This window comes from Alexandromys fortis, unplaced genomic scaffold, assembly GCF_014885135.2.
Source record: "Alexandromys fortis isolate MF-2015 unplaced genomic scaffold, M_Fortis_MF-2015_v1.1 scaffold_285, whole genome shotgun sequence".
NCBI lineage: Eukaryota > Metazoa > Chordata > Mammalia > Rodentia > Cricetidae > Alexandromys > Alexandromys fortis.
The window spans coordinates 352,548-374,159 of record NW_026068191.1 but is presented as its reverse complement, the minus strand read 5'-3'; the positions used below and the strand labels follow the sequence as shown (position 1 = coordinate 374,159).

The 21,612-nt window shown below is 40.6% G+C and overlaps 1 protein-coding gene and 1 non-coding gene across 17 annotated transcripts in view; both read right to left on the bottom strand.

The window, feature by feature from the left end:
- Nucleotides 1-21,612, bottom strand: part of LOC126492843 (chromodomain-helicase-DNA-binding protein 8) — a 62,643-nt gene that overhangs the window by 24,230 nt on the left and 16,801 nt on the right. For 3 of the 16 annotated variants that reach the window (XM_050129449.1, XM_050129465.1, XM_050129464.1), the window contains exons 2-19: nt 17,728-17,910; nt 17,396-17,464; nt 16,952-17,007; nt 16,315-16,432; nt 14,774-14,857; nt 12,596-12,733; nt 11,698-11,819; nt 11,313-11,556; nt 10,031-10,207; nt 9,062-9,205; nt 8,606-8,861; nt 7,362-7,572; nt 7,012-7,207; nt 6,042-6,209; nt 5,413-5,592; nt 5,164-5,274; nt 4,057-4,253; nt 3,642-3,841 (exon numbers count right to left, since the gene is read on the bottom strand). In XM_050129449.1, coding sequence (XP_049985406.1) covers nt 3,642-3,841; nt 4,057-4,253; nt 5,164-5,274; nt 5,413-5,592; nt 6,042-6,209; nt 7,012-7,207; nt 7,362-7,572; nt 8,606-8,861; nt 9,062-9,205; nt 10,031-10,207; nt 11,313-11,556; nt 11,698-11,819; nt 12,596-12,733; nt 14,774-14,857; nt 16,315-16,432; nt 16,952-17,007; nt 17,396-17,464; nt 17,728-17,910 — 2,854 coding nt within the window. Of the gene's footprint in view, nt 1-1,153; nt 1,284-2,322; nt 2,427-3,215; nt 3,306-3,380; nt 3,562-3,641; nt 3,842-4,056; nt 4,254-5,163; nt 5,275-5,412; nt 5,593-6,041; nt 6,210-7,011; nt 7,208-7,361; nt 7,573-8,605; nt 8,862-9,061; nt 9,206-10,030; nt 10,208-11,312; nt 11,557-11,697; nt 11,820-12,595; nt 12,734-14,773; nt 14,858-16,314; nt 16,433-16,951; nt 17,008-17,395; nt 17,465-17,727; nt 17,911-21,612 lie in introns of all 16 variants that reach the window. The other 13 variants (XM_050129459.1, XM_050129463.1, XM_050129461.1 and 10 more) reach the window with 12 other exon arrangements.
- On the bottom strand, nt 535-644 carry LOC126492893 (small nucleolar RNA U6-53/MBII-28). The gene has a single exon (XR_007589700.1). It is a non-coding gene; the product is annotated as a small nucleolar RNA U6-53/MBII-28 (small nucleolar RNA).

The window sequence follows — 21,612 nt, the reverse complement described above, 5'->3', positions numbered from 1 at the left end:
CACCCCCTGAGAGAGCTGGAAGTGCTCTTAAGTACTGAGCCACTGGTGTTGGCTTTACACAAGCTGGAGTCATCTGAAAGGAGGGAGCTCCACTGAGGAAATGCCTCAAGACTGGGCTGCCGGCAAGTCAGTAAGACATTCTTAAAATTAGTGATTGGTGGAGAAGGGCCCAGTCCACTGTGGGTTCCTGCTTTGTATGAGTTTCTGCCCTCACTGCTTTGATGATGAACTGTTCTATGGGACTGTGGCTGAAATAAACCCTTTCCTCCCTAAGTTGCTTTGGTCATGGTATTTCATCACAGCAATAATAACACTAACTAAGATACCATCTCTCCAAACCATGTTCATATTTTTTACAATGTATTAATTTTCTCTACTTTGCTCTTGAGCAGAAGGGTGATAGAATGATTTGCAATAAATACATTTCTTTTGTTAGTCCTTTACAAACCAAAGTGAAGAGGTAGTCAGTCATCAATAGTCTTGCTCATGCAGAAATTTATAGAGAGCCCTTAACAAAACCCATCCTTGCAACATGTCCCTCAGGTCTCCATGTGAGAAGTTTTGTTAAACTCACTGGCACCCAAACCAGGGCAACACTGCCCTACTTGGTGACTCAGTATTAGCATGGCAGCTCATCATCAGGACATGTCCCCAGAGTTTCAGATACCATGGGAAATGACAAACTGTCTAAAGTCCTGCCACATGAGTAACCTATGAGAACCAATAGAATTAGTTTATCTTCCCAGTTACTACAGCTATACTGTGATTATTGTGTAAGCCTTCTGGGAAGAACACAGATTTTCACTTGCAGTTACAACAATGTGTGATTAAGGCCAGTGTCTAGAGTCCAATTCTTTAGTAAGAACTTGTCACACATGAGTATAACCACCATCTCAAATCTCAGTGATGGGCTGAGTCTGGCGGTGCACGCTTTTAATCCCAGCACTTGGGAGGGAGAGGCAGGTGAATCTTTGAGTTTGAGGTGCACCTGGTCTACAAAGCAAGTTCCAGGCCGTCAGAAAGACCTATGAAAGAACTCTATGAGACCCTGCCTCAAAACAAAAACAAAAATAGAGTAAAACATTCATTCAGCCCAGGCTAGCGTTAGGTAGAATCAGCACAAGACCCAAGTGAAGGCACCACCAATGCTTACCCTTCCACCAGATCAGAGAAATTATCTAACACTCTATGTTCCGCTGCAATAGCTTTGTCATCTGGCCTGCCAGCCTTTTCCAGGAAGCACAAGGCTGGGTCTGCCCTCATGGTGTTATATTTCTCATAGCCTAGAAGAACAAGGGACACAGATTGAAGAAATTCCAATGTCTGTACTTATTTTGTATACTGTTAGTATTATTAGACTATGGCTTTGGTCAGAATAACAAATATTAACTTGGATAGGTGTTAATACCACTGTGTTTATAACTTTTGTCGTTTTCATCTGGTTGACAATAATTTAATATATAACTCATCTTAAGGTGACTGGTCTATAGAGTCATTTAATAATTTTTAGATTACTCTTCTTAGTACAGAAATGAAGAAAATAGCTTAATAATTTATGATTTTTATCACACATTCTCAAATGAAGAACAAGAAACATACCTGAAAGTAAAGAGATTCCCAGTGAGTACTTATACTAAACTCTAAACTTCTGTGTCTTGCTAGAAAATCAAATGCCCATCTTTTAATTAATTAATTAATTTTTTAACTAGGATCTCCTTGTGTAGCCCTGGCTGCCTGTGTCTGCCTTTCCACGTGCTGGGATTGAAGGGATGCACCACCTAATGTCTGGACACACGTGATCTGCCTGTGTCTGCACTCCAGTGCTGGGATCGAAGGGATGCACCACCTAATGTTTGGCTTGTCACAACTTTTCTTAGCCCACTACATTTCTAAAAAACATGTAAATTAAGTAACTTTATTTTAGGAAGTAAACAGAAAGAGTATGTTTAAAAAATTCATTCCAGTGCATCAAAGGATAAAGCTAATATTCACTGACTCTAATGCCTGGAATTTCTTATCAATTTTTGCCTGATAAGAAATTAGTACTCACTGCTACCTCAGACTACTAAACCTTTAGACAAGTGAGACACAAGAAAAGTCACTGAAATTAAGTATGGTTATTATTAACAGAACTTGCTTTGACTTGTAGAATCCTAATATAGATCCCACAATATACAGGGAGCAGAGAAGACAGAGAGGCTCCCTGCCTTTAACCATCTATCTGGAATTCCTTGAACATTTCATTATAGAACTAGTCTGTTACAGGCACTTCTGGTTGTGACACATCTTCAACAGAAAAGCAGTACTGCAGAGGGTACCTACCATGCTTAAAGACGCCAATGAGCAGGGACTTGTCAGCTTCACTGTCCCACCACGCTGTTGGAACTTCCAGCTGATCCACCACTGGGAACCATATGTCAATCTCACTAAATGTGAAGTCAGTAAAGCAATGTTAGAAATAGAAGTGATAGCCGGGTGATGGTGGCGCGTGCCTTTAATCCCAGCACTCGGGAGGCAGAGGCAGGAGGATCTCTGGGAGTTCGAGACCAGCCTGGTCTACAGAGCTAGTTCCAGGACAGACTCCAAAGCCACAGAGAAACCCTGTCTCGAAACCCCCCCCCCCAAAAAAAGGTTATTAAAGGTTGCTTGCTTTATTCATTACTTTAAATGATTATGCTTATGCCATATTTCTATGAACTTGTGCTAAAGACCTGATAGAGATTTTTAATTATTAGATATCTCTTATATTTTTGGTTGTGAGCCTAGCCTTTAATGGCTGGTATCTCAAAGACAGTATAGGAGGAAGTAAGCAAACCAGTCACTCCTGGAGCAAGGAAGGAAATATCATGAAAGAGTACATAAATACAAAGAGGCTGGCAAAGTGGCTCAGCAGGTGAAGGAGCTTGCTACCAAGCCTGACACCCTGAGTTCAATCCCTGAAACCCACACAAGAGAGAAACTATGCTGGCAATTTGTCTTCTGAGTGCCACAAGCATGTCATGGCATATCCCTTTCCTCTCCACAACACAAAACAACAGATGATAGATAGATGGATGGATGGATGGATGGATAGGAGATAGAATAGATAGATGACAGATAGATATAGATAATAGATAGATAGATAGGAGATAGATGATAGATAAATGACAGATGGGTGGATGGATGGATGATGGACGGACAGATATAGGAGTGAATGTTAAAGAAAGGGACTTTACCTTGCGATAGCACCCCCCAACACCTTCTCTGCTTGGTCTCCAATAACTTCTTGCCTCAGATAGTACAGCATCCTTACTCTCAACAGTACCCTAGAAGGGAGAAAGAGACACCTTAGCAACAATGTAGCAAGCCTTCATGAGGACTTATCTGAACAGCACTCTTACTTGTTACACTGATGTTTCAAGTGCTTCTTATAACTCTCATCTTGGAACAGAGTATCAGGGTTATATTTCCGGATCCAGTCTGCCTTATGAATGTCAAAAGTACTTTGTGACTTTACTTTTTTCCCCTTACGCCCACGTGGCACAGGGATAGACAGACCTGGGAAAGGGGAGACATCAAAGACTTGGATTGAGAAAAACCCTTACAACTGAAAAGGACTAAATACCTTGTAGAAAGACAAAAGGGTAGGAGTTGATAATTACCTGAATGATTCTGCAATTCTTTTGTCTTGCCATTTTCAGCAGGGCTAATCAAGTCCCAAATGAAGCTTTTGATGTTCTCATCCCCACGGTAGTGCAGAAGACAGTACACAAGGATGGCACGGCATATTGTCTCCACATCTCTTTCAGTCATGCGTCGCTTAAAGCGTCCATGAGACAAAATATCTCGCCAACGTCCCCAACTAACAAAACAGGAAAGGCAACAACACATATATTTTTGGAGAGATTCAAATTCAGTGATATTATCCTGGCTCCCAGAATTGCCATCATCCCGAAAGTGGAAAACAGAAGCTCCCTCAAAGGTAGTGTTTCTACATGTTGCCTCTTGGACACATCCTCCAATCTGAAAGGCAACAGCATCAGGAGTCAGTCAGCACTCGGCAAGTTGCATTCTTACCCATATACCAGGAGATGCTTTTCCACCCGAAAGCAGTCAGTGCGCCCATAAGTATGATGCCTGTCATGTCTTCGGGAACGCGGCCGCTCATCATCCTCACTTTCCAAATCAGAAAACTCAACCAGGTCATCATCTTTCAGAGTGCTGAAGTGTCGAGTCTGTTTCCGCACTCGAGGTGTGTCAATCACCAAGTTATTCTATATAGAGAGCGAGAGATATTGCTCTTGTCTGCTCACAGGCAAAGTCACTTATGAACTGACATAATCTTGAATGTAAGTTACGAAAGTACTCAAGAGTTTAGGGCATGTAAAACCATCTACAAGGCTCAGGAAGGAAAAGGTGGTTGAAATAAAAATGGCCCCACAGAATCACAGATTTGAATGCTTGGTCACTAGGGAGTGCACTATTAGAAAGGATCAGAGCACAAGGCCTTGCTGTAGTAGTGTGGCCTTGTTGGAGGAAGTGTGTCACCTGAGGTGGGCTTTAGGGTTTCAAAAGCTCAAGCCAGGCCCCATGTCTTTGTCTTCCTGCAGCCTTTGGATCTTATATGAAGGACTCTGCGCTACCATGTCTGCCTGTGTACCATCATGTTTCCTGCCATGACACTAACGGACTCAACCTCTGAAGTGTAAGCAAGCACCAATTAAATGCTTTGCTTTGTAAAGGTTGCCATGGTTGTGGTGTCTCTTCACAGCTAAAGAGCAATGACCAAGACAACATGTAAGTGTCTTTCTTTAGGGTGTATCCTTGGTAGAGAATGGTTCTATAAACTTTGTATATAATATTCTACCATAAGCTTTTTTTAAAGAGTTTATTTATTTATTTATTTATTATGTATACAGTATCCTCAGTATTCTGTCTGAATGTCTGAATGGTGCCAGAAGAGGGCACCAGATCTCATTATAAATGGTTGTGAGCCATCATGTGGTTGCTGGGGATTGAACTCATGACCTTTGGAAGAGCAGGCAGCGCTCTTAACCACTGAGCCATCTCTCCAGCCCCTTTACCATAAGTTTTAATTAGCATTAAAGAGTTGGAACTAATAGAGAATGAAAGTACTTTGCCTTCTACAATATAGCCCCCCGCTCAAAGGAGGGATAAGCTCACCTTGCTATTCAGCAGATCCATGTCTAGGTCTGCCTTTTTTGCCCATTTTTGCCAAAAGTTTGGATCATCCAGGGAAATATCTGTCCTATTTTCAGAAGCAACAAAGCTTGCCTAGGGAGAAATAAAGGCAGAATAAAGTTAATTACAATCTTTTATACACAAAGGGAAATTAGAAAGTACTTAAAAATCTTTAAATCCTGGAGATTGCTGTCTCCATCTCTGCCTGCTCACGGAGGATCTGCCACAGACCTTAGCAAAGGTGGACCCTTTCCCTTCAGACTCAATAGTGATGGTTGTGGTCCGCCTCAGTAAGATCTGGTCTATGTCCTCCTCACAAAACTTAGAACCCTCATCATCTTCCTCCATTATGGCGGCATATGCGCCTTTCCTTAAGAGATCTTCAATCTCTTTTTTGGAGAACTGTTGAATCTGGGGGGAAAAAAAAGACAAGAATAAAAATCTTAAAAAAAAAAAAAAAAAAAAAAAAAGAATAGTCGACATTTTATTCTACTTTAAAAAATGATCATCAATCCAATTCCTGGCGCTCTTCACTTGACCTCCAGAACCCACGTGAGGGGGAAGGAGAACTGACCTCACACAGTTCCTCCAAGTTCTCTATGCACATAAGCACACCCAAGCATCCTCTAAAACAAGTTCTCTATGCACATAAGCACACACAAGCATCCTCTAAAACAAGCTCTGTATGCACATAAGCACACACAAGCATCCTCTAAAACAACTGAGGGGGAAGGAGAACTGACTCCACACAGTTCCTCCAAGTTCTCTCTGCACATAAACACACACACGCATCCTCTAAAACAATTGCTGTTTATCTCCCTCTATTACTGGGACCCCCACAAAAGTATCTGCAGACTTACTCCAGTGATGTTGCCATCCCGACCACTCATGGACTGGAGCACAGCCTTATCCAATCCCAACTTGAGGCTAGCTTTATCAAACATCTCTCTCTCGTAGGAATTACGAGTGATGAGTCGGTAAACCTTCACAGCTTTGCTCTGTCCAATTCGATGACACCGTGCCTGGGCCTGGTTAAAAGAGCAAAGATGCACATAATATCAAGTCTTAGTTCTTCACACTCATAAAGAGCCATGAAATCAACCCCAAACCAAAAACTTCAGAAAGAAATTTCTGCCCCATCTTGTATAACAGGGGTCAGCAAACTAGTTTTGTTTCTTTCTTCCGTTTTCCTTTTCTTTTTTGGAGACACTGTCCTGACTCACAGAAACCCCCTGCCTCTGCCTGGGATTAAAGATGTGAGCCACCACATCCACCTCTGCAAACTAGTTTGTATGCCTCTCTCTCATGAAAAGGAATAATAAATGAAATCTGACTGAAACACAGACCATTCACCTCCATGCCATCCGTTATTGGCTTTGTGCCACAGCAGCAGCTGAAACAGAAACTACAGCCTCCACTCAGTATTAGATTCCCTACAGATGTTAGCTGACTACAGCCTACAGCCTACATTCAGTATTAGATTCCCTGCAGATGTTAGCTGACTCGTGACCAAGCTACCAGCTATAGGTAAATAATTTCCTCTTCTTTGAAAAAGGAGTCTAAGAGAACGTGATTTATTAAAAATCTCTTGGATTAGGCACATTGTTTGTTTGTTTGTTTTTGTTTTTTTCTAGACAAGGTTTCTCTGTAGTTTTGATGCCTGTCCTGGAACTTGCTCTTGTAGACCAGGCTGGCCTCAAACTCACAGAGATCCACCTGCCTCTGCTTCCTGAGTGCTGGGATTAAAAGCGTGAGCCACCACTGCCTGGCTTACTATTATTATTATTATTATTATTAGCACATAGTTTTTAAGGAAATAATTTCCTTTACCTGCAGGTCATTCTGTGGATTCCAGTCTGAATCAAAGATAATACAAGTATCAGCAGCTGTAAGATTAATACCAAGTCCACCAGCACGGGTGCACAGCAAAAAGACAAAGCGGTCTGAGTCAGGCTTGCTAAAGCGGTCAATAGCAGCCTGTCGAAGGTTGCCTCTAACTCGCCCATCAATCCGTTCATATAAGTACCTGGTAAGGATGGGTGGATATCAAGAGGGAAAAAGTGGTTAAGCAGAGAAGCCAAGGTCCTGCATGTGCCAAGCAAACATTCTACCACTGCACAACAACTATCCTTGAAGCTTTATGAAGATATAGAGACATTTTATCATGACTCATTTCTTACCTCCTCTGGATCAGATAATCCTCTAAAATATCTAGACAGCGTACCATCTGGGAAAAGATCAGAACTTTATGGCCCCCAGCTTTAAGCTTTGGAAGTAACTTGTCAATAAGAACCAACTTGCCAGCTGACCGAACCATGGCCTGCAAGTGGAAATCTTGAGGTATAATATGGCAAGCTTCCCGAAACTCCATCAGGATTTTTTCTTCTGCACCTACAAATAAAATAGTCAAAGTTGAAGTCGTGAATAAGTGAGAACATACAAAGTCTTATTTAACATAACAGTTTGAGATAAATAAGCAAAATAAAAAGCAGTTTGATCTTTGACCCTTCTTCCCTCCCTGTTAGCGCACACCACACACAGACACATGCGCGCACACAGATACACAGACATACACATGCAGACATGCGCATACACACAGACGCGCACACACACACGCAGACATGCGCATACACACAGACACACAGACACACAGACACACAGACACACACACAGACACACACACACACACACACACACACACACACGGAGGTTCTGCTCTACCATTCTGTCACAGTCTATTGGGCAGAGGCTCTCAAAGTGAACAACACAGAGAACTAGGCTTGTAGCTGACACACCCACAATCCCTGTGGCATTTAAGTTACAGGTGTGTGGTAACTTAAATTGTACAAATTGGTATATGGGTGCAGGGAATGCAAATTTATGTCCTCATGCTTATGCAGCAAATGCATTAATAGCAGCATTTCTCACAAAAAGTTCCAAACTTTTATATCCAAGCTAATTTTCTATTCTGCTATATAAAAAATGTTAATTAAGACAGGTCTTTCATAGACAATGACTAAACTGGACATACCTACTATTATTAACATACAATCACCTCCCCATGAAAATATTCATTATGAGGTACCAGTAAGAACATTTATCCAGAATGCAGAATAACCTGAGTCCTTACTCATGAAATTCTACATAAAAAAATCTTATTTAATTCGGGAAATTTTTTGTAAAACCAAGGAAATAGAAATAATCAGAATGGTCAGCAAGATTGTTCAAAAGATAAAGGTGCCTGCCTCGCAAGCCTGGCTACCCGAGTGTGATCCCAATAGCCCACATGGAGGTGGAAGGAGAGACGATTCCACAGTGTTGCCCTCTGACCTCTGCATGTGTGCTGCTGCACTCAAGTCCCAGCCCCCATCACAACAGACACAACAGCTCCCCCCCCCACTGTCCAGGACTCGAGCGCCCTCACCATTGATGAGGTACGGGTGGTTACAGCACTTGCGTAACTCCATCATCGTGTTCAGCAGGTTAGGCATGTTGGTGTGACCTGCTCCTTTGGAAAGGAAGGAGAAATTCTTCTCTAAAATGGCTCGGTAGTACTTCTTCTGGATGTTGGTAAGCTCTACTTCAATGATAGTTTCCTGTTTGGGAGCCAAATTTTTTTCCACATCCTCTTTGAGTCTTCTCAGCATCATTGGCTTGAGAATGGCCTGTAGTTTTTGAACCTGTGGTTCATTATAAAGAGACAAAGAAACCACTAACATTACATTATATCAGAAGGGAAAAAGAAACAAACAAATATCACATTACATCATAAAGAAAAAAGAAACCAATAGGATTACATTATAACATGAAACAAAATTAGTTCTCTACTATCTGACGATTGTAGATTATGAGTTAATACCTCATTAGACAGATTTCTTACCTGCTCCTCTGTCTTGAGATCTCCAAAATCCTTAAGGAACTCTGATTCTGAAGGGAACTGTGAAGGCTCCAAGAAATGGAGCAGGCTGAAGAGCTCCTCTACAGTGTTCTGCAGCGGTGTTCCTGTGAGCAACACTTTATGCTCCTATACGGGAGAAGACAAAGGGTTTGGAGATCCACCAAGCATGCAGTCAGTTGAGTTTTAGCGACACTATGACCCCATCATGGGTCAGATTACTGCCTTAACTTTTCTTTTACTTGCTCACTCAGTAACAAAGCCATTTAGGAGATGCCCTTATCTGACAGACTAAAACTAAGTAAATGCCGACTTTAACCAAATAAAGTACTAGTAACTCAGATGACACTATCCAAATTCATGTCTCTCCACATTAACATAGAAATCCTAATTCGCTCCTCTGTGGACTGTTTTTGTGGTCATTAGTTCTCTGTAATTCCTCCCAGTAAGGGTCCCCGCTGGAACCCAGGCTGCCCTGTGACTGGCTCGACAAAGAGAATGCACTGGAGTCGGAGTCCAAGGGCTCCACACTCCACCTGACCCTTCTCCCTGGGGTCAGTCTGTAAGGAAGCCCACCCAATCTGGCCCACTAGAAGAAGAAAGGCCAGGAGTAAGATAACCTAAGTGTTCCAACAAATAACTACTATCAACTGTCAGCTGCAGCAACATTAGTGACCCAGGAAAGACCACCAGGAGAACATTTAGTTGAGTGTGGCCCAAGAGGCTCAACCAGAGAATCATGAAAAATAGAGTTGCTGTTTTAAATATTAATCTTTGGGATAGGTAACTAAGGTACCTTCCCACTGTACCTCATGATTAAGAAGCACTCATTTATAGCTAATTTTCAAATCTAAAACTTATAATGTTTATGACTTTCATTCTAGGGCAGTTTTCATTTCACAGGCAAGTTAGATTAAATTTCAGATGTCTGTGAAGTCACTTTGGAGTACTCACCAGGTCCATATGCTTCAGACTATCGAGTAGCTTGCAATTACGGTTCTTCAGTCTGTGGGCTTCATCGATGATAACACAGCGCCACTCAATTTCACGAAGCTCAGGACAGTCTGACAAAATCATCTCAAAAGTGGTGATCAAGGCATCAAACTTATATGCACCTGGGATGAGGCGACCCTAATTATGAAACCAGTGCAGTCAGAAGAGGCACCTCCTAAACACGTGCCCACCTGCAGAGTTCTGCGTTTCTTTACATACTTAAGGAAGTTTACACAGCACAACTGCACTACTACCAACTTCTGCCACTGTTTATATTCCCAACAGTCAGTGGCAAATCACAGACGTGATAGGCACTTTTCTCAACAGATTCAGCTTCTTTAAAAGAATAACATGCCTACCTCACTGAGTGGAGCTAGACATTTCTGACTATTGTATGCTTAGCTAATGTAAATCTGTCTTAGATCGTTCCTTGGTTAACAATGAAGTGCACAAGATGTTGAGCAATGCTGAAAAAAACTACAGGGAAAAGTGGAAGCCGAGCCAGGTAGCTCCGTGTAACCTAGTTGAGGCAATAGCAGCACAAGTTTGAGGCCAACCTGGGCTACATATAGAGCCCTTATTTCAAAACCACTACAATAAATAAAAATACAAGTGGCAATAGCTAATACAGAACATGTTAATATTGGACCCTAAAATTCAAATAATTTTAACAAAATTAAGAACTATAATATATGAAAAAATTTAGCTTAGAGATAAAAATAATAAAAAAGCAGCAATAAATAATTAATTATACAAAATGGGTGATTCAAATTTTTTTTCTTCAGGAAAAAGCACCTATTAAAATTTCAATCATTCAAAAAAAAGGGCAATTGTATTTAAGTTTATTACCACATGTAAGTTTATCACTCTGAGAAATACTTTAAAACTCATCAGTGCTTTTAAAATTCTACTTAAATTACATGTACCAGCTGGGTATCGTGGTGCATAACTATCATCTCGGTATTCAGGGAGCTAAAGCCAGGCCAGGCTGCACTGCAGAACTTGACTCAAGCAAAGAAACCAATTCATCAGAATGATGCATTCATATGTGAAATCAGAATGCCAGTGACTCACGGTGTCGGCTGGGTAGAAACAGCTAAGTCCAGCCCCACTATTGCATAAAAGAAGACCTTAAGTCACAGAGAGCCTCAGAAAACATCTTTAACTCATAAGCAGCCCCTGAAATAGTAGGTACGTAGGCCTACGTTCACTATGCACATCATTCCCAAGACATACCACTCACCCGAGAATCCTTACAGTACATTTCATACTGCTGAATCATCTGCCGGCTTGCCAGGCTGCCATGGTACACAATAGTGTTCATCTCCGTCCATGTGTTGAATTCTCGCTCCCAGTTAGTAATGGTGGACAAGGGAGCAATGACCAAAAAGGGACCATGGATGCCTACGTTATACACCTCCTGTAGGAAGGCAATCGACTGAATGGTTTTGCCCAATCCCATTTCATCAGCGAGGATGCAGTTCTGCCTGCAGATTTCGAGGTAGGAATAGGAGAGAAGAATATGTCAAAAATTTATCATCTTAATGAAAAGATTTTACCTAGGAAAAAATATGTATAAGAATAATTCCTAGACTAAGCTTACATGCTATAAGATCACTTTTCTTTACCTGTTATACCAATTGAAGAGGAGCCAATTGACTCCTTCTAACTGATATTCCCTCAGTTGGTTCCGGTTTTTATATTCATGTGATAGCTCCAATTTCTTCCAGGCACTTGCCTGTGGACGATTCTAAAAAGTAAAAAATCTGAATTAGTGGTGCAGCGACACTTATAAAATTACTAATTCTAGTAGTTTAATCAAATGAAAAACTTGCTTGGATTATAATCTGTGAAATACATTTAAATTTATGACTGCATGTTATTTTTAAAGGAAAGAATGCCCACTGGGTAACTTAGGAAGAACCCAGGAAACTACTTTAAGAAATTTGGGGTAGGGAGGCTGGAGAGATGGCTCAGAGGTTAAGAGCACTGGCTGCTCTTCCAAAAGTCCTGAGTTTAATTCCCAGCAACCACATGGTGGCTCACAGCCATCTGTAATGAGGTCTGGCGCCCTCTTCTGGCCTGTAGGGATACATGCAGGCAGAGCACTATATACATAATAAATAAATAAAATAACTGTTTAAAAAAAAAAGAAAAAAAGAAATTTAGGGGGCTGGAGAGATAGTTCAAAAGTAAAGAACACTGGCCAGTCTTCCAGAGGTCCTGAGTTCAATTTCAGCATTCACGTGGAGGTTCCCAACTGTCTATAACCATAGAAGGATGGGCGTCAATGCCCTCTCCTGGTGTGCAGACAAAACATCCATACTCATAAAGTAAATAAGTATTTTAAAAAGGAAAGAAATAAAGGATGGGTACATTATTAGTCAACCCTTCTTTACATGTTAGAGAATTTTCACTGTAGAAAGCTAAATTACAAAAACTTCTGCAAGTAGGGAAAAAAATAAAGCCTTGAAATAACAATCCTTTACATTACCACATTTATCATCTACACCCACATGTACCTACCACTCTTTTGAGTTCTGGGTGCCTTGACTGGATCCGCTTAAATTCTCGAATCTTGCCCTCATCAACATCCTCTTTTAGCTCCCATGTACTGTCCTCGTAGGGCAGAGAGCACCACTTCACCAGGTAGTAGATGACAGGCTGGGAGAGAGCAAAGCCAAAGCAGCTGATTAAAGGGAAGAACCGGACTCTCATATGGGATGTCAAGGGATTCGTCCATAGGTGCTGAAAACACCAGGCTGAATCCACAACCACACGCTCAAGGAAGAAATGCTGAAGCTCCAACTGAGACCTATTCTATAGGTGTCCACTGTAGAAGGGGAGACAATACCTCTTCTCTTTTTGTAATTTAAGATAGTCACTGCTGGGCTGGAGTGCTGGCCCTAGTATGCTGAGGACTCTGGGTCTGATCCTAGGGACCACAAAAATAAAATTAAAAAGATGATCATTCATTCCTGCAAAAGTATTTCCATTATAGGCTTATATAAAGCAGGTCCAATTGGACAGATCAGGCATAGCCAGGTGTGGTGACCCATGCCTTTAATCACAGCACACAGGATCTATCTGAGTCCAAGGCCAGTGTGGTCTACAGAAGAAAGTGCTAGCCAGGAAAGGGCACACAAAGAAACCCTGTCTCAAAAATCAAAACAAAAAATATTAGGGAGAGTGCACTCATAGGAATCTCTAACTATGAATTCACGATTCCTCCTTGAAACAGCTCCCATTAGGGTGTACATGTCTCAAACAGAAATGATCCAATGGCTCTTTCTTTACCGTGGTGACTCGAGCCATTCCATCCAAAACCTTTTGTACAAGTCACATGTTTCTAGCATATCAGCTTATTTTTCTAAATAATATACTTATTTCTATTGTTAGCTAATGAAAAATAGAAATCAAACCTACTTTGCAGAGGGGAAATGAATTCACAGAACACTACTGTCAAATACTGGGAACATGAACTGTAATATCAAAAGGCCAGAACATTTTCAGCCCACCAGTTGTACATTCAGGGTCCAAACATAAGGCCAGTTACTTCTGGAAGGCTAAGTACGGTGACAGGAAACTGAGGAGGACATATATTATATACGTTATACTTAGTAGACTATTTAGACATTAAAACATTAATAGGCCCTGAGTATCTAAGGTCCTATCTGAGGTTCCTCTGAAGTCTGAGAAAACAACTTTGCAATGTCACAGAAGGAGGACTGACTCACGGATCCTGTTGGGAGTGACATGTGTGAATGAACCTCATAGCTCATAAGCCTAGCTTACCACTTAGCATTGGTGCCTGAACAGAAATCTATTCTGTCCTCGTCACTGAAACAGGCCATAAAAACTTTGTGAACATTTTAGAAGAAAAGGAAGTCTGACATGTAGATATAATTTAAGACGGGGGTGAGTTCATTTTTGGCTTAGATCAAGTGTGACTCTTTGGAAAATGAAAAAGGAATCTTCAAATACAAGACCATAAACAGAATATGTTCCCTAATCTATAGAAGTTTTAGTACAGTGATTCCCAAAACAGTTTATGAAAGAAATATTCCCAGAAAACAAACTTGAAAATACATATCTTGTACCCTCAGTCTAAATTTATACAACAGGAACTGTAGGTTCCAAAATGACAAATGAAAACTACTAAACTGCTGGGCAGTGGTGGCACACGCCTTTAATCCCAGCACTCAAGAGGCAGTGGCAGGTGAGTCTCTGAGTTAAAGGCCAGCTGGGTCTACAGAGCAAATTCCAGGGTGGCCAGAGTTGTTACACAGAGAAGCCTTGTCTTGAAAAACCAAACCAACCAACGAACCAAACAAACAAACAAAAATGTACTGAACTAATGATAAGTTCAGGAAATACAAAAAGCCAGAAACCTGTGGAGTGTTTTTATACTCATTGATTTAAGGATTAGTGTGCAGGGTCTCCACACAGCCTGAAGGAAAGGGAGAGACCACAGTGAGTAGCTCTTCTATACTTGCAAATGGAGCTCTAAGATGCATGTAAAGCTATCTCTAGTTCTTGTACTCCTTTGCTTTCCCACTATATTCTAAGAATCCCACAAAAGAAACTCAGAAATACCTTTTCAGTCCAATGGGTTTTTCGGCCACATCTGAAAAATAAAGGATTGGCAAGCAAACCAGCAGAAACCTGCAGAAAGTCTTTCATGTTTCTCCATGCCCCACTCACCTCACCATTATCCTTGTCAACACTGTGAGACTCGTCAAGTATCCTATCAACCTCTACGTAGTCTGGATTGAAGGGTTCTTCATCCTAGGTGAGTTATGAAACCAAACAGTAAGGGAGGAAAATCACTGACAGTGAACCTAGCTATTCCTTTCTATTTCATCTTTATATGTTTAAAAAAATAAATTAATTAGAATTGTGTATTTTTCATAGCATTAAAATATATAAATTTTACTCAGGAGGATCTCTGTGAATTCAAGGCTTCCCTGGTTTATAGAGCTAGTTCTAGAACAGCCAAGACTAACACAGAAATCCTGTCTCAAAAAATAAACTAACAAAATCTATAAATCTATTTCTTATTGTTACCAGACACAGAATCTCTTCTCCCTAACAGGCTGGATGTTCTGGATGCTTTCTGGTCTTCTGAGTACTCTCTATCTGTTGAACTAGTCACCAACACATATAAACTTGCTCTATTATATTTCATAACGCAAACAAATGCCTCTTCTTGACTATCACTCTGAAACTGTCTTTCTGCTCTGCTTTATTGAGCTTTCCCAAGTGTTTCACAAAGATGCCACCTCCATTGGTGGAGAATATAGTGGGAAGGCAAAGGAGTACAAGAACTAGAGATAGCTTCTCATTATTAGAGTAATAAGGCCTTAAATGAGGCAGAACAGATTACACGGGATTTTATCACTTCCATTGGTGGCATCTCTTTTCACTCTCCCTAATGCTTGTATAATACAGTTACAAGTCAAGGTCATGAGAAACTTCTAAATTGTTAAATATAATGGACACATTTCTTTGCTTATGTAGCTTCTTTGCTTAATTAATTAGTAGTAATCCTAGATATAAGAAATTAAATTTCCTCTATTAATATTTCTACCAATACTACATGAGAAATCTGATTTTTAAAAGTTTTCTCAGACTGGAGATGAAGTTCAGTTGACAGAATGTTGTTCAGCACAGAAAGCCATGGATCACATCTCCAGCACACATAAACTATGACCCAGCACTCAGAGGGAAAGGCAGTTTAAGGTCAGAGTTACACAGTAAGTCAGCCTGAATGTCTCAACAAAACCCAAGTTTTCTCTTAGTGAGAAAGTTGTTTGTATCTAAAGAAACAGTTGATGTTAAAAGTTAAAAGACCAGTATAGGAGAGAAGAGAGCTGAGTGTGGATCAGGCTACTTTATCGTCTTCCAGAAAATCCTCCACGCACAGACTTATCACAATCTCACAGCGCTGGACTTTATACCTCTCTAACAGACCATAACCAAACCCAATAAAACAATGGAATGGTACCAATTAAATAATCAAAATTAAAATTCTATATTCATGCACACAAGTCAAGCATATCTTTTGCAGAGGCTGATAGCCTGGTAACTAATTTGTGCCAGGAAAGAAAGGGAAGGCCATGTGATGGGTACGGCTCTGTAGTAGCAGCCCTTGAGAGGGGAGCCTGAGGACAGCCTGGATATAAGAGCCTGTCATCTCATAAGAAAGTAGAAAGTAATAATAGTCAACACTGAGTCCTAATTACCTCATGAAAGAAGTGTCTCATCTGAGCCATTTTTGTTTTGAACCGCTTTAGTTTCTGATGAATCCTCTTATCCTTCTCCAGCTGGGAGATAGTTGCCCACTCACAGTGCAGGTAGGAGCTACAGTGGGTGGAAACAGCCAATCACGCCATGAGAAACCAGCAACAGGTGGGGCAAATGTGTGCTTTAACAGAAGACAGCTTAGGCCAATGTCTTAGAACTTGAACTGTGCAAACCACCTACTCTGGGACACATCTAGACACCCACACTTCCTACCAGCTACCAAGCAATGCTAACTCTGTTTACAAACTACAGTTCTGAGTAATAAGGCCTTAAATGAAGCAGGGCAGATTACAAGGAATTTTATCAGAAACTGCCCTCGCCTCACTTTGCTAAAAGGAAACAGTCATATTAATTCCTGAGATTGTCTGATTAGCCCTTGGAAAAACTTAAAACAAAAAACAAATAGACAAACAAACCAACAAAAAAAGGAGGGGATAAGGCATATTCCCAAGCACACAGGTCTCCATGAGAGACTCCTTCAGAACTTGTGGACTCGGGGTAAGCAGTAGTCTTGATGGGAGACCCTTCCCCATCCTGTTGACATAGGGTAAGCAGCTCTGACTGCATGTAACTTACTAGTTCTTATACTTGACAAAGAACTCCTCGGCCTCAGTGTACTGTCCAGAAGGAAGCTGAGAAGAAGTATAGAAATTATAGTCATTTATATATCAAAGACAGACTTTTAATTTCATCAACACACGGCAGAATTTCATCCTAATGTTTCCTAAATATTTCATTAATCAAGGGACTAATCTGGCACCAGAGGTCTGCGAGCTAAAAACAGTAATCTTTTATCCACTGTAAACAAAGCAGTGAAAGAAATGTTTTCTAGCTAGCTTTCATACAGCATCTTAAAACCATACCCTAGCAATATACTCTGCTATTCAAAGGTGCTCACAAAATAAAACTTGTGAACTGTGGATGCAGCTCAGTAGTAGAGAGTCCCTGTCACAGGGAAAATAAACCTATGAATGCAACATAAAAATGCTACGAATGACATTAAGGACAGAGAGGCCTCACCTCTTTCTTCACAACTCGCATGGAAAGCACTTTGTCCACAATAGCAGCATCTTCTTCACTGGGATTCTCCTGTGGCAAAAGATGTTGTCAGTCAACTAATGGTTGAAAGAACAAAATGAGTGTGGCCGTTCACGCCAATAACCCTGCACTCCAGAGGCTGAGGCAAGAGGATTGCTGCCTGGCCTGTAGAGTAAACCCTATCTCAAAACAACAACAGCAAACAGTAAAACACACACACACACACACACACACACGTGTGCGCACACACACACACACACACACACACACACACACACAGCACACAAACTCTCACATGGTTAACGTTAGCTTACCACAAAGAACTGCATGGAAGGCAGAGTCTCTCCATCAGGTTCCTGCACTGGTTCTGGGATGATGGGCTCGGGTTTTATTGGACCAGTTACATCCACCTCCTCCTCTTCTTCATCATCTGTTATCTTTATATCCAAGTCCTCTGTATATTTTTTTCGTTTAACTTGGCGGTTTGAACGTCTCTTCTGTAGAGGAAATACAAAGTGAGAATTTTTTGAGGCAGTGACTCATGTATCTGTGTTATAGGTTGGCCCTGAACTCAAGTATTGATATTACTTCCATGCCATTTTTCAAAAAGAAAACTTTGAAAGGTATTTGCCTATGCTAGATGTACATTTTATTCCAAAGTTCTCATGAAAAAACAAAACTCTGTATGTGTGTGTGCACGCGCGTAGTGTGTAGTTCAGGCGTCAGGAAACTTTTGGATCAATTCTCTCTGTCCACCTTAGGTTCAAGGATCAAATTCAGGTAGTCAGGCCTGCATGGGAAACTCTTTTACCCCATGAGCTGTTTCCATTGGCCTTTGATATTTTGACAAAAATATCCATTTTCATATGTAGTCTTCTGTCACTTTTTCAGCTAACGCTACTTCTTTTCCCTTTCCCTTCCTTCGGTTTTCTTTTCCTTTTTGGTTTTACAAGGCAAGGTTTCTTTGTGTAACAGCCCTGAAACTGGGCTATTCTGGAACTTGCTTTGCACACCAGGCTGGCCTCAAACTCAGAGATCCGCCTCTGCCTCCCAAATGCTGGGATTAAAGGCATGGGCCACCAACTCCCAGCTCTTCCTTTTTTGTTTATTGTTTTTATAAGGCAAGTCTCTCTCTGCACAACCCCAGCTGTCCTAGAGCTCACTATATAGATCAGGGTGGCCTTGAAGTCTGCCTCAACCTCCAGAGTTCTAGGATTAAGGGTATGTGCTACCATGCCTTCAAGTTTAGTTAACAATATTCCTTTGAGACAGTTTTCTCACTTCCCTATTTTCTTTTTTCTTTCTTTTTTTTTTTTGGTTTTTCGAGACAGGGTTTCTCTGTGCTTTTGGAGCCTGTCCTGGAACTCCCTATTTTCTTAAATTTTTAAATTTTTAATTTTATGTGAATGGATGTTTTTGCTTGCAGGTATGTATGTCTGTCCACCACTTTTACACCTGGGGCACACAAAGGTCAGAAGAGTTTGTGGGACCCCCTGGAACTGCCATGTCAGTGATAGGAATCCAACTTAGGTCCTCTGAAAGAGCTGTCAGTGCTCTTAATCATAGAGCCACCTCTCCAGTCTTGAGACAGTTTTCTTAATAAATTTTTAGGTCGGTTGGGCATAGCAGCACCTTTAATCCCAGCACTCGGGAGGTAGAGACAGGCGGATCTCTGGGAGTTCGAGGCCAGCCTGGTCTACAAGAGCTAGTGCCAGGACAGGCACCAAAGCTAAGAGAAACCCTGTCTCGAAAAACCAAAAAAAAAAAAAAAAAAAGAAAGAAAAGCTATAGAGGCTCCACTTAAGGAAGGGAGAAGGGAGTTTGCACAGAGTGAAGAAGCCTCCCAGAAAACATTCTTCTGCCTTGTGTTGACACCTTCTTCATATTTGGCCCCACTTATATAGGCATCCGATGAGTGAAAGTGCTGTGCTTTGTGGCCCCTAAGCTCAGTGCTGTGTGTTTATTCTGCTCGAAACATGTGTTCAACTGTCAGGACTGTTTGGTTTCTATGTAGTTTACTGTGACCTGGTAAGCAAATACATTCTGTATGATTTCAGGATAGTTTAAGTATATTATTAGGCTCATCTGACTCAGCATATGGCTAGTGTATCTGGGTGAGTGTTGCTNAAAAAAAAAAAAAAAAAAAAAAGGTGGATCTGAGTTCAAGACAGCCTGGTCTACAGAGCTAGTTGCAGGACATCCAGGGCTACACAGAAACCCTGTCTCCAAAAATCAATAAATATAACACACATATATATTTATGTTATATCTATAATAATGTAACACAACCATATAAATATATATGTGTATAGGTATATAAATGTATGAATATTTATATATCTATGCATATATAGACATGTATATTTAGATATACTTTATTCTTCCAAGTGGCTAAATAAGTCATTTTTACTGTAATTTAATATTTGCAGTTCATAATACAAAAATAGGGAAGCAGAAATTATTTTTCGGCATAATATATCCCCAGAAAAAGAATCAAATTACAGAAATAATAGAATTGAGAGACACTTGCATAACATAAAATTACTTTGTAAAGTCAATATTCCTATGGCTTGGGAGATGGCCCAGTGGTAGGGCACTTGCCTAGCACACACAGTCTTGGGTAAAGTCCCTCAGCACAGCAAATAGATAAATAAATGAATCAGTAACAATATTCCTTTTTGGAGGAGGACAGAATGCAGTGAAAAAAAGGATACCATTTATAAAAGTAAATACTAGCTAGATGATTAAATCTCTTAAGACATAAAATCATATGAAGAAAAAAAATTATAGGTTATAAAGACAAATTTTGGTAAATGGGTATATAAACTTGATTTAAAACATTTGTTTTAATTAGAGAAGCTGATCCTAAAATATGGAGAAATAAAACAGTTATGCTGAGAAAGAAACTGAAAGAAAAAAATATAACTTAAAAAAGCCCTAAAGAGGGTAAAAGATCTCTAAAATTAAAACTTGAAATACTGGTGCATATAGAGTCTCTGTGTGACTTTCTTTGGGGCCAAACAACTGTGGGAACTGGGTAAGACAGAAACCCCAACAAGCCGGCCCTCCCTCATGTTACAAAATACAAAATAGAGATCACTACAAGAAAAGACTCCCCTACTCACAGAGTTAAAGAACTAGTGTCACGAAAAGTGGTGCATCTCCAAAAGTAATTTACAGACTTGATGTATCCCTGTCAAAATGACTACAATCCTTTCCAGCAATAGAACAAAAACCTTAAAATTATATGGAAGCACAAAAGACTCCAAGTACCTAGAATACCTGAGCCAAAGAGCAATGTTGGAGCTACTGCAGTATCTAGTTTCAGTTATACCACAGACCATAGCAACTCTATATACCTACATCAATAAAACAAAATTCAGGGCTTTCTCAAGGAAAAAGTTTCTGCACAGCAAAGGAAATGATAACCATGGGGAAAAGTGGACAAGGGATAATAATATCTAGTATATAAAGTTTAAGGTTGGAAAAGGTGACTCAGTGGGTAACGGTGCTTGGTAGCAAGTCTGACCAGCTGAGTTCAATCCTTGAACCCACATGATGCAGAGTAACAATCCCAGGAAGTTATCCCTTGATATCCACACATGCACCTTAGCATGTTGGTCCTTTAACATACATAGACACACACAAATAAATAAATGTAAAAATTTATTTTAAAGAATTCAAAAATAGGGCTGGAGAGATGGCTCAGAGGTTAAGAGCATTGACTGCTCTTCCAGAGGTCTTGAGTTCAATTCCCAGCAACCACATGGTGGCTCACAGTCATCTATAATGAGATCTGGTGCCCTCTTCTGGCGTGCAAGCATACATGGGAGGAATGTTGTATACATAAATAAATATATCTTTTTTAAAAAATTAAGAATTCAAAAATAAGCTGGGCAGTGGTGGCACACTCCTTTAATCCCAGCACTCGGGAGGCAGAGACAGGTGGATCTTAGTGAGTTCGATGCCAGCCTGGTCTATATAGTGAGTTCCAGGACAGGCTCCAAAGCTACAGAGAAACCTTGCCAAAAACAAAACAAAAAACAAAACCCCAAAATATGAAATACCCAAATTACCAGTCATCCAATCAATGAATGGCAAATGAAATACACAAACCGCTCTCAAAAGAAGTAAAAATGGCAACTAAACTTTTGAACACCAGTAGTTTAAGATTAGCCGGGGGGGGGGGGGGGGGGGGG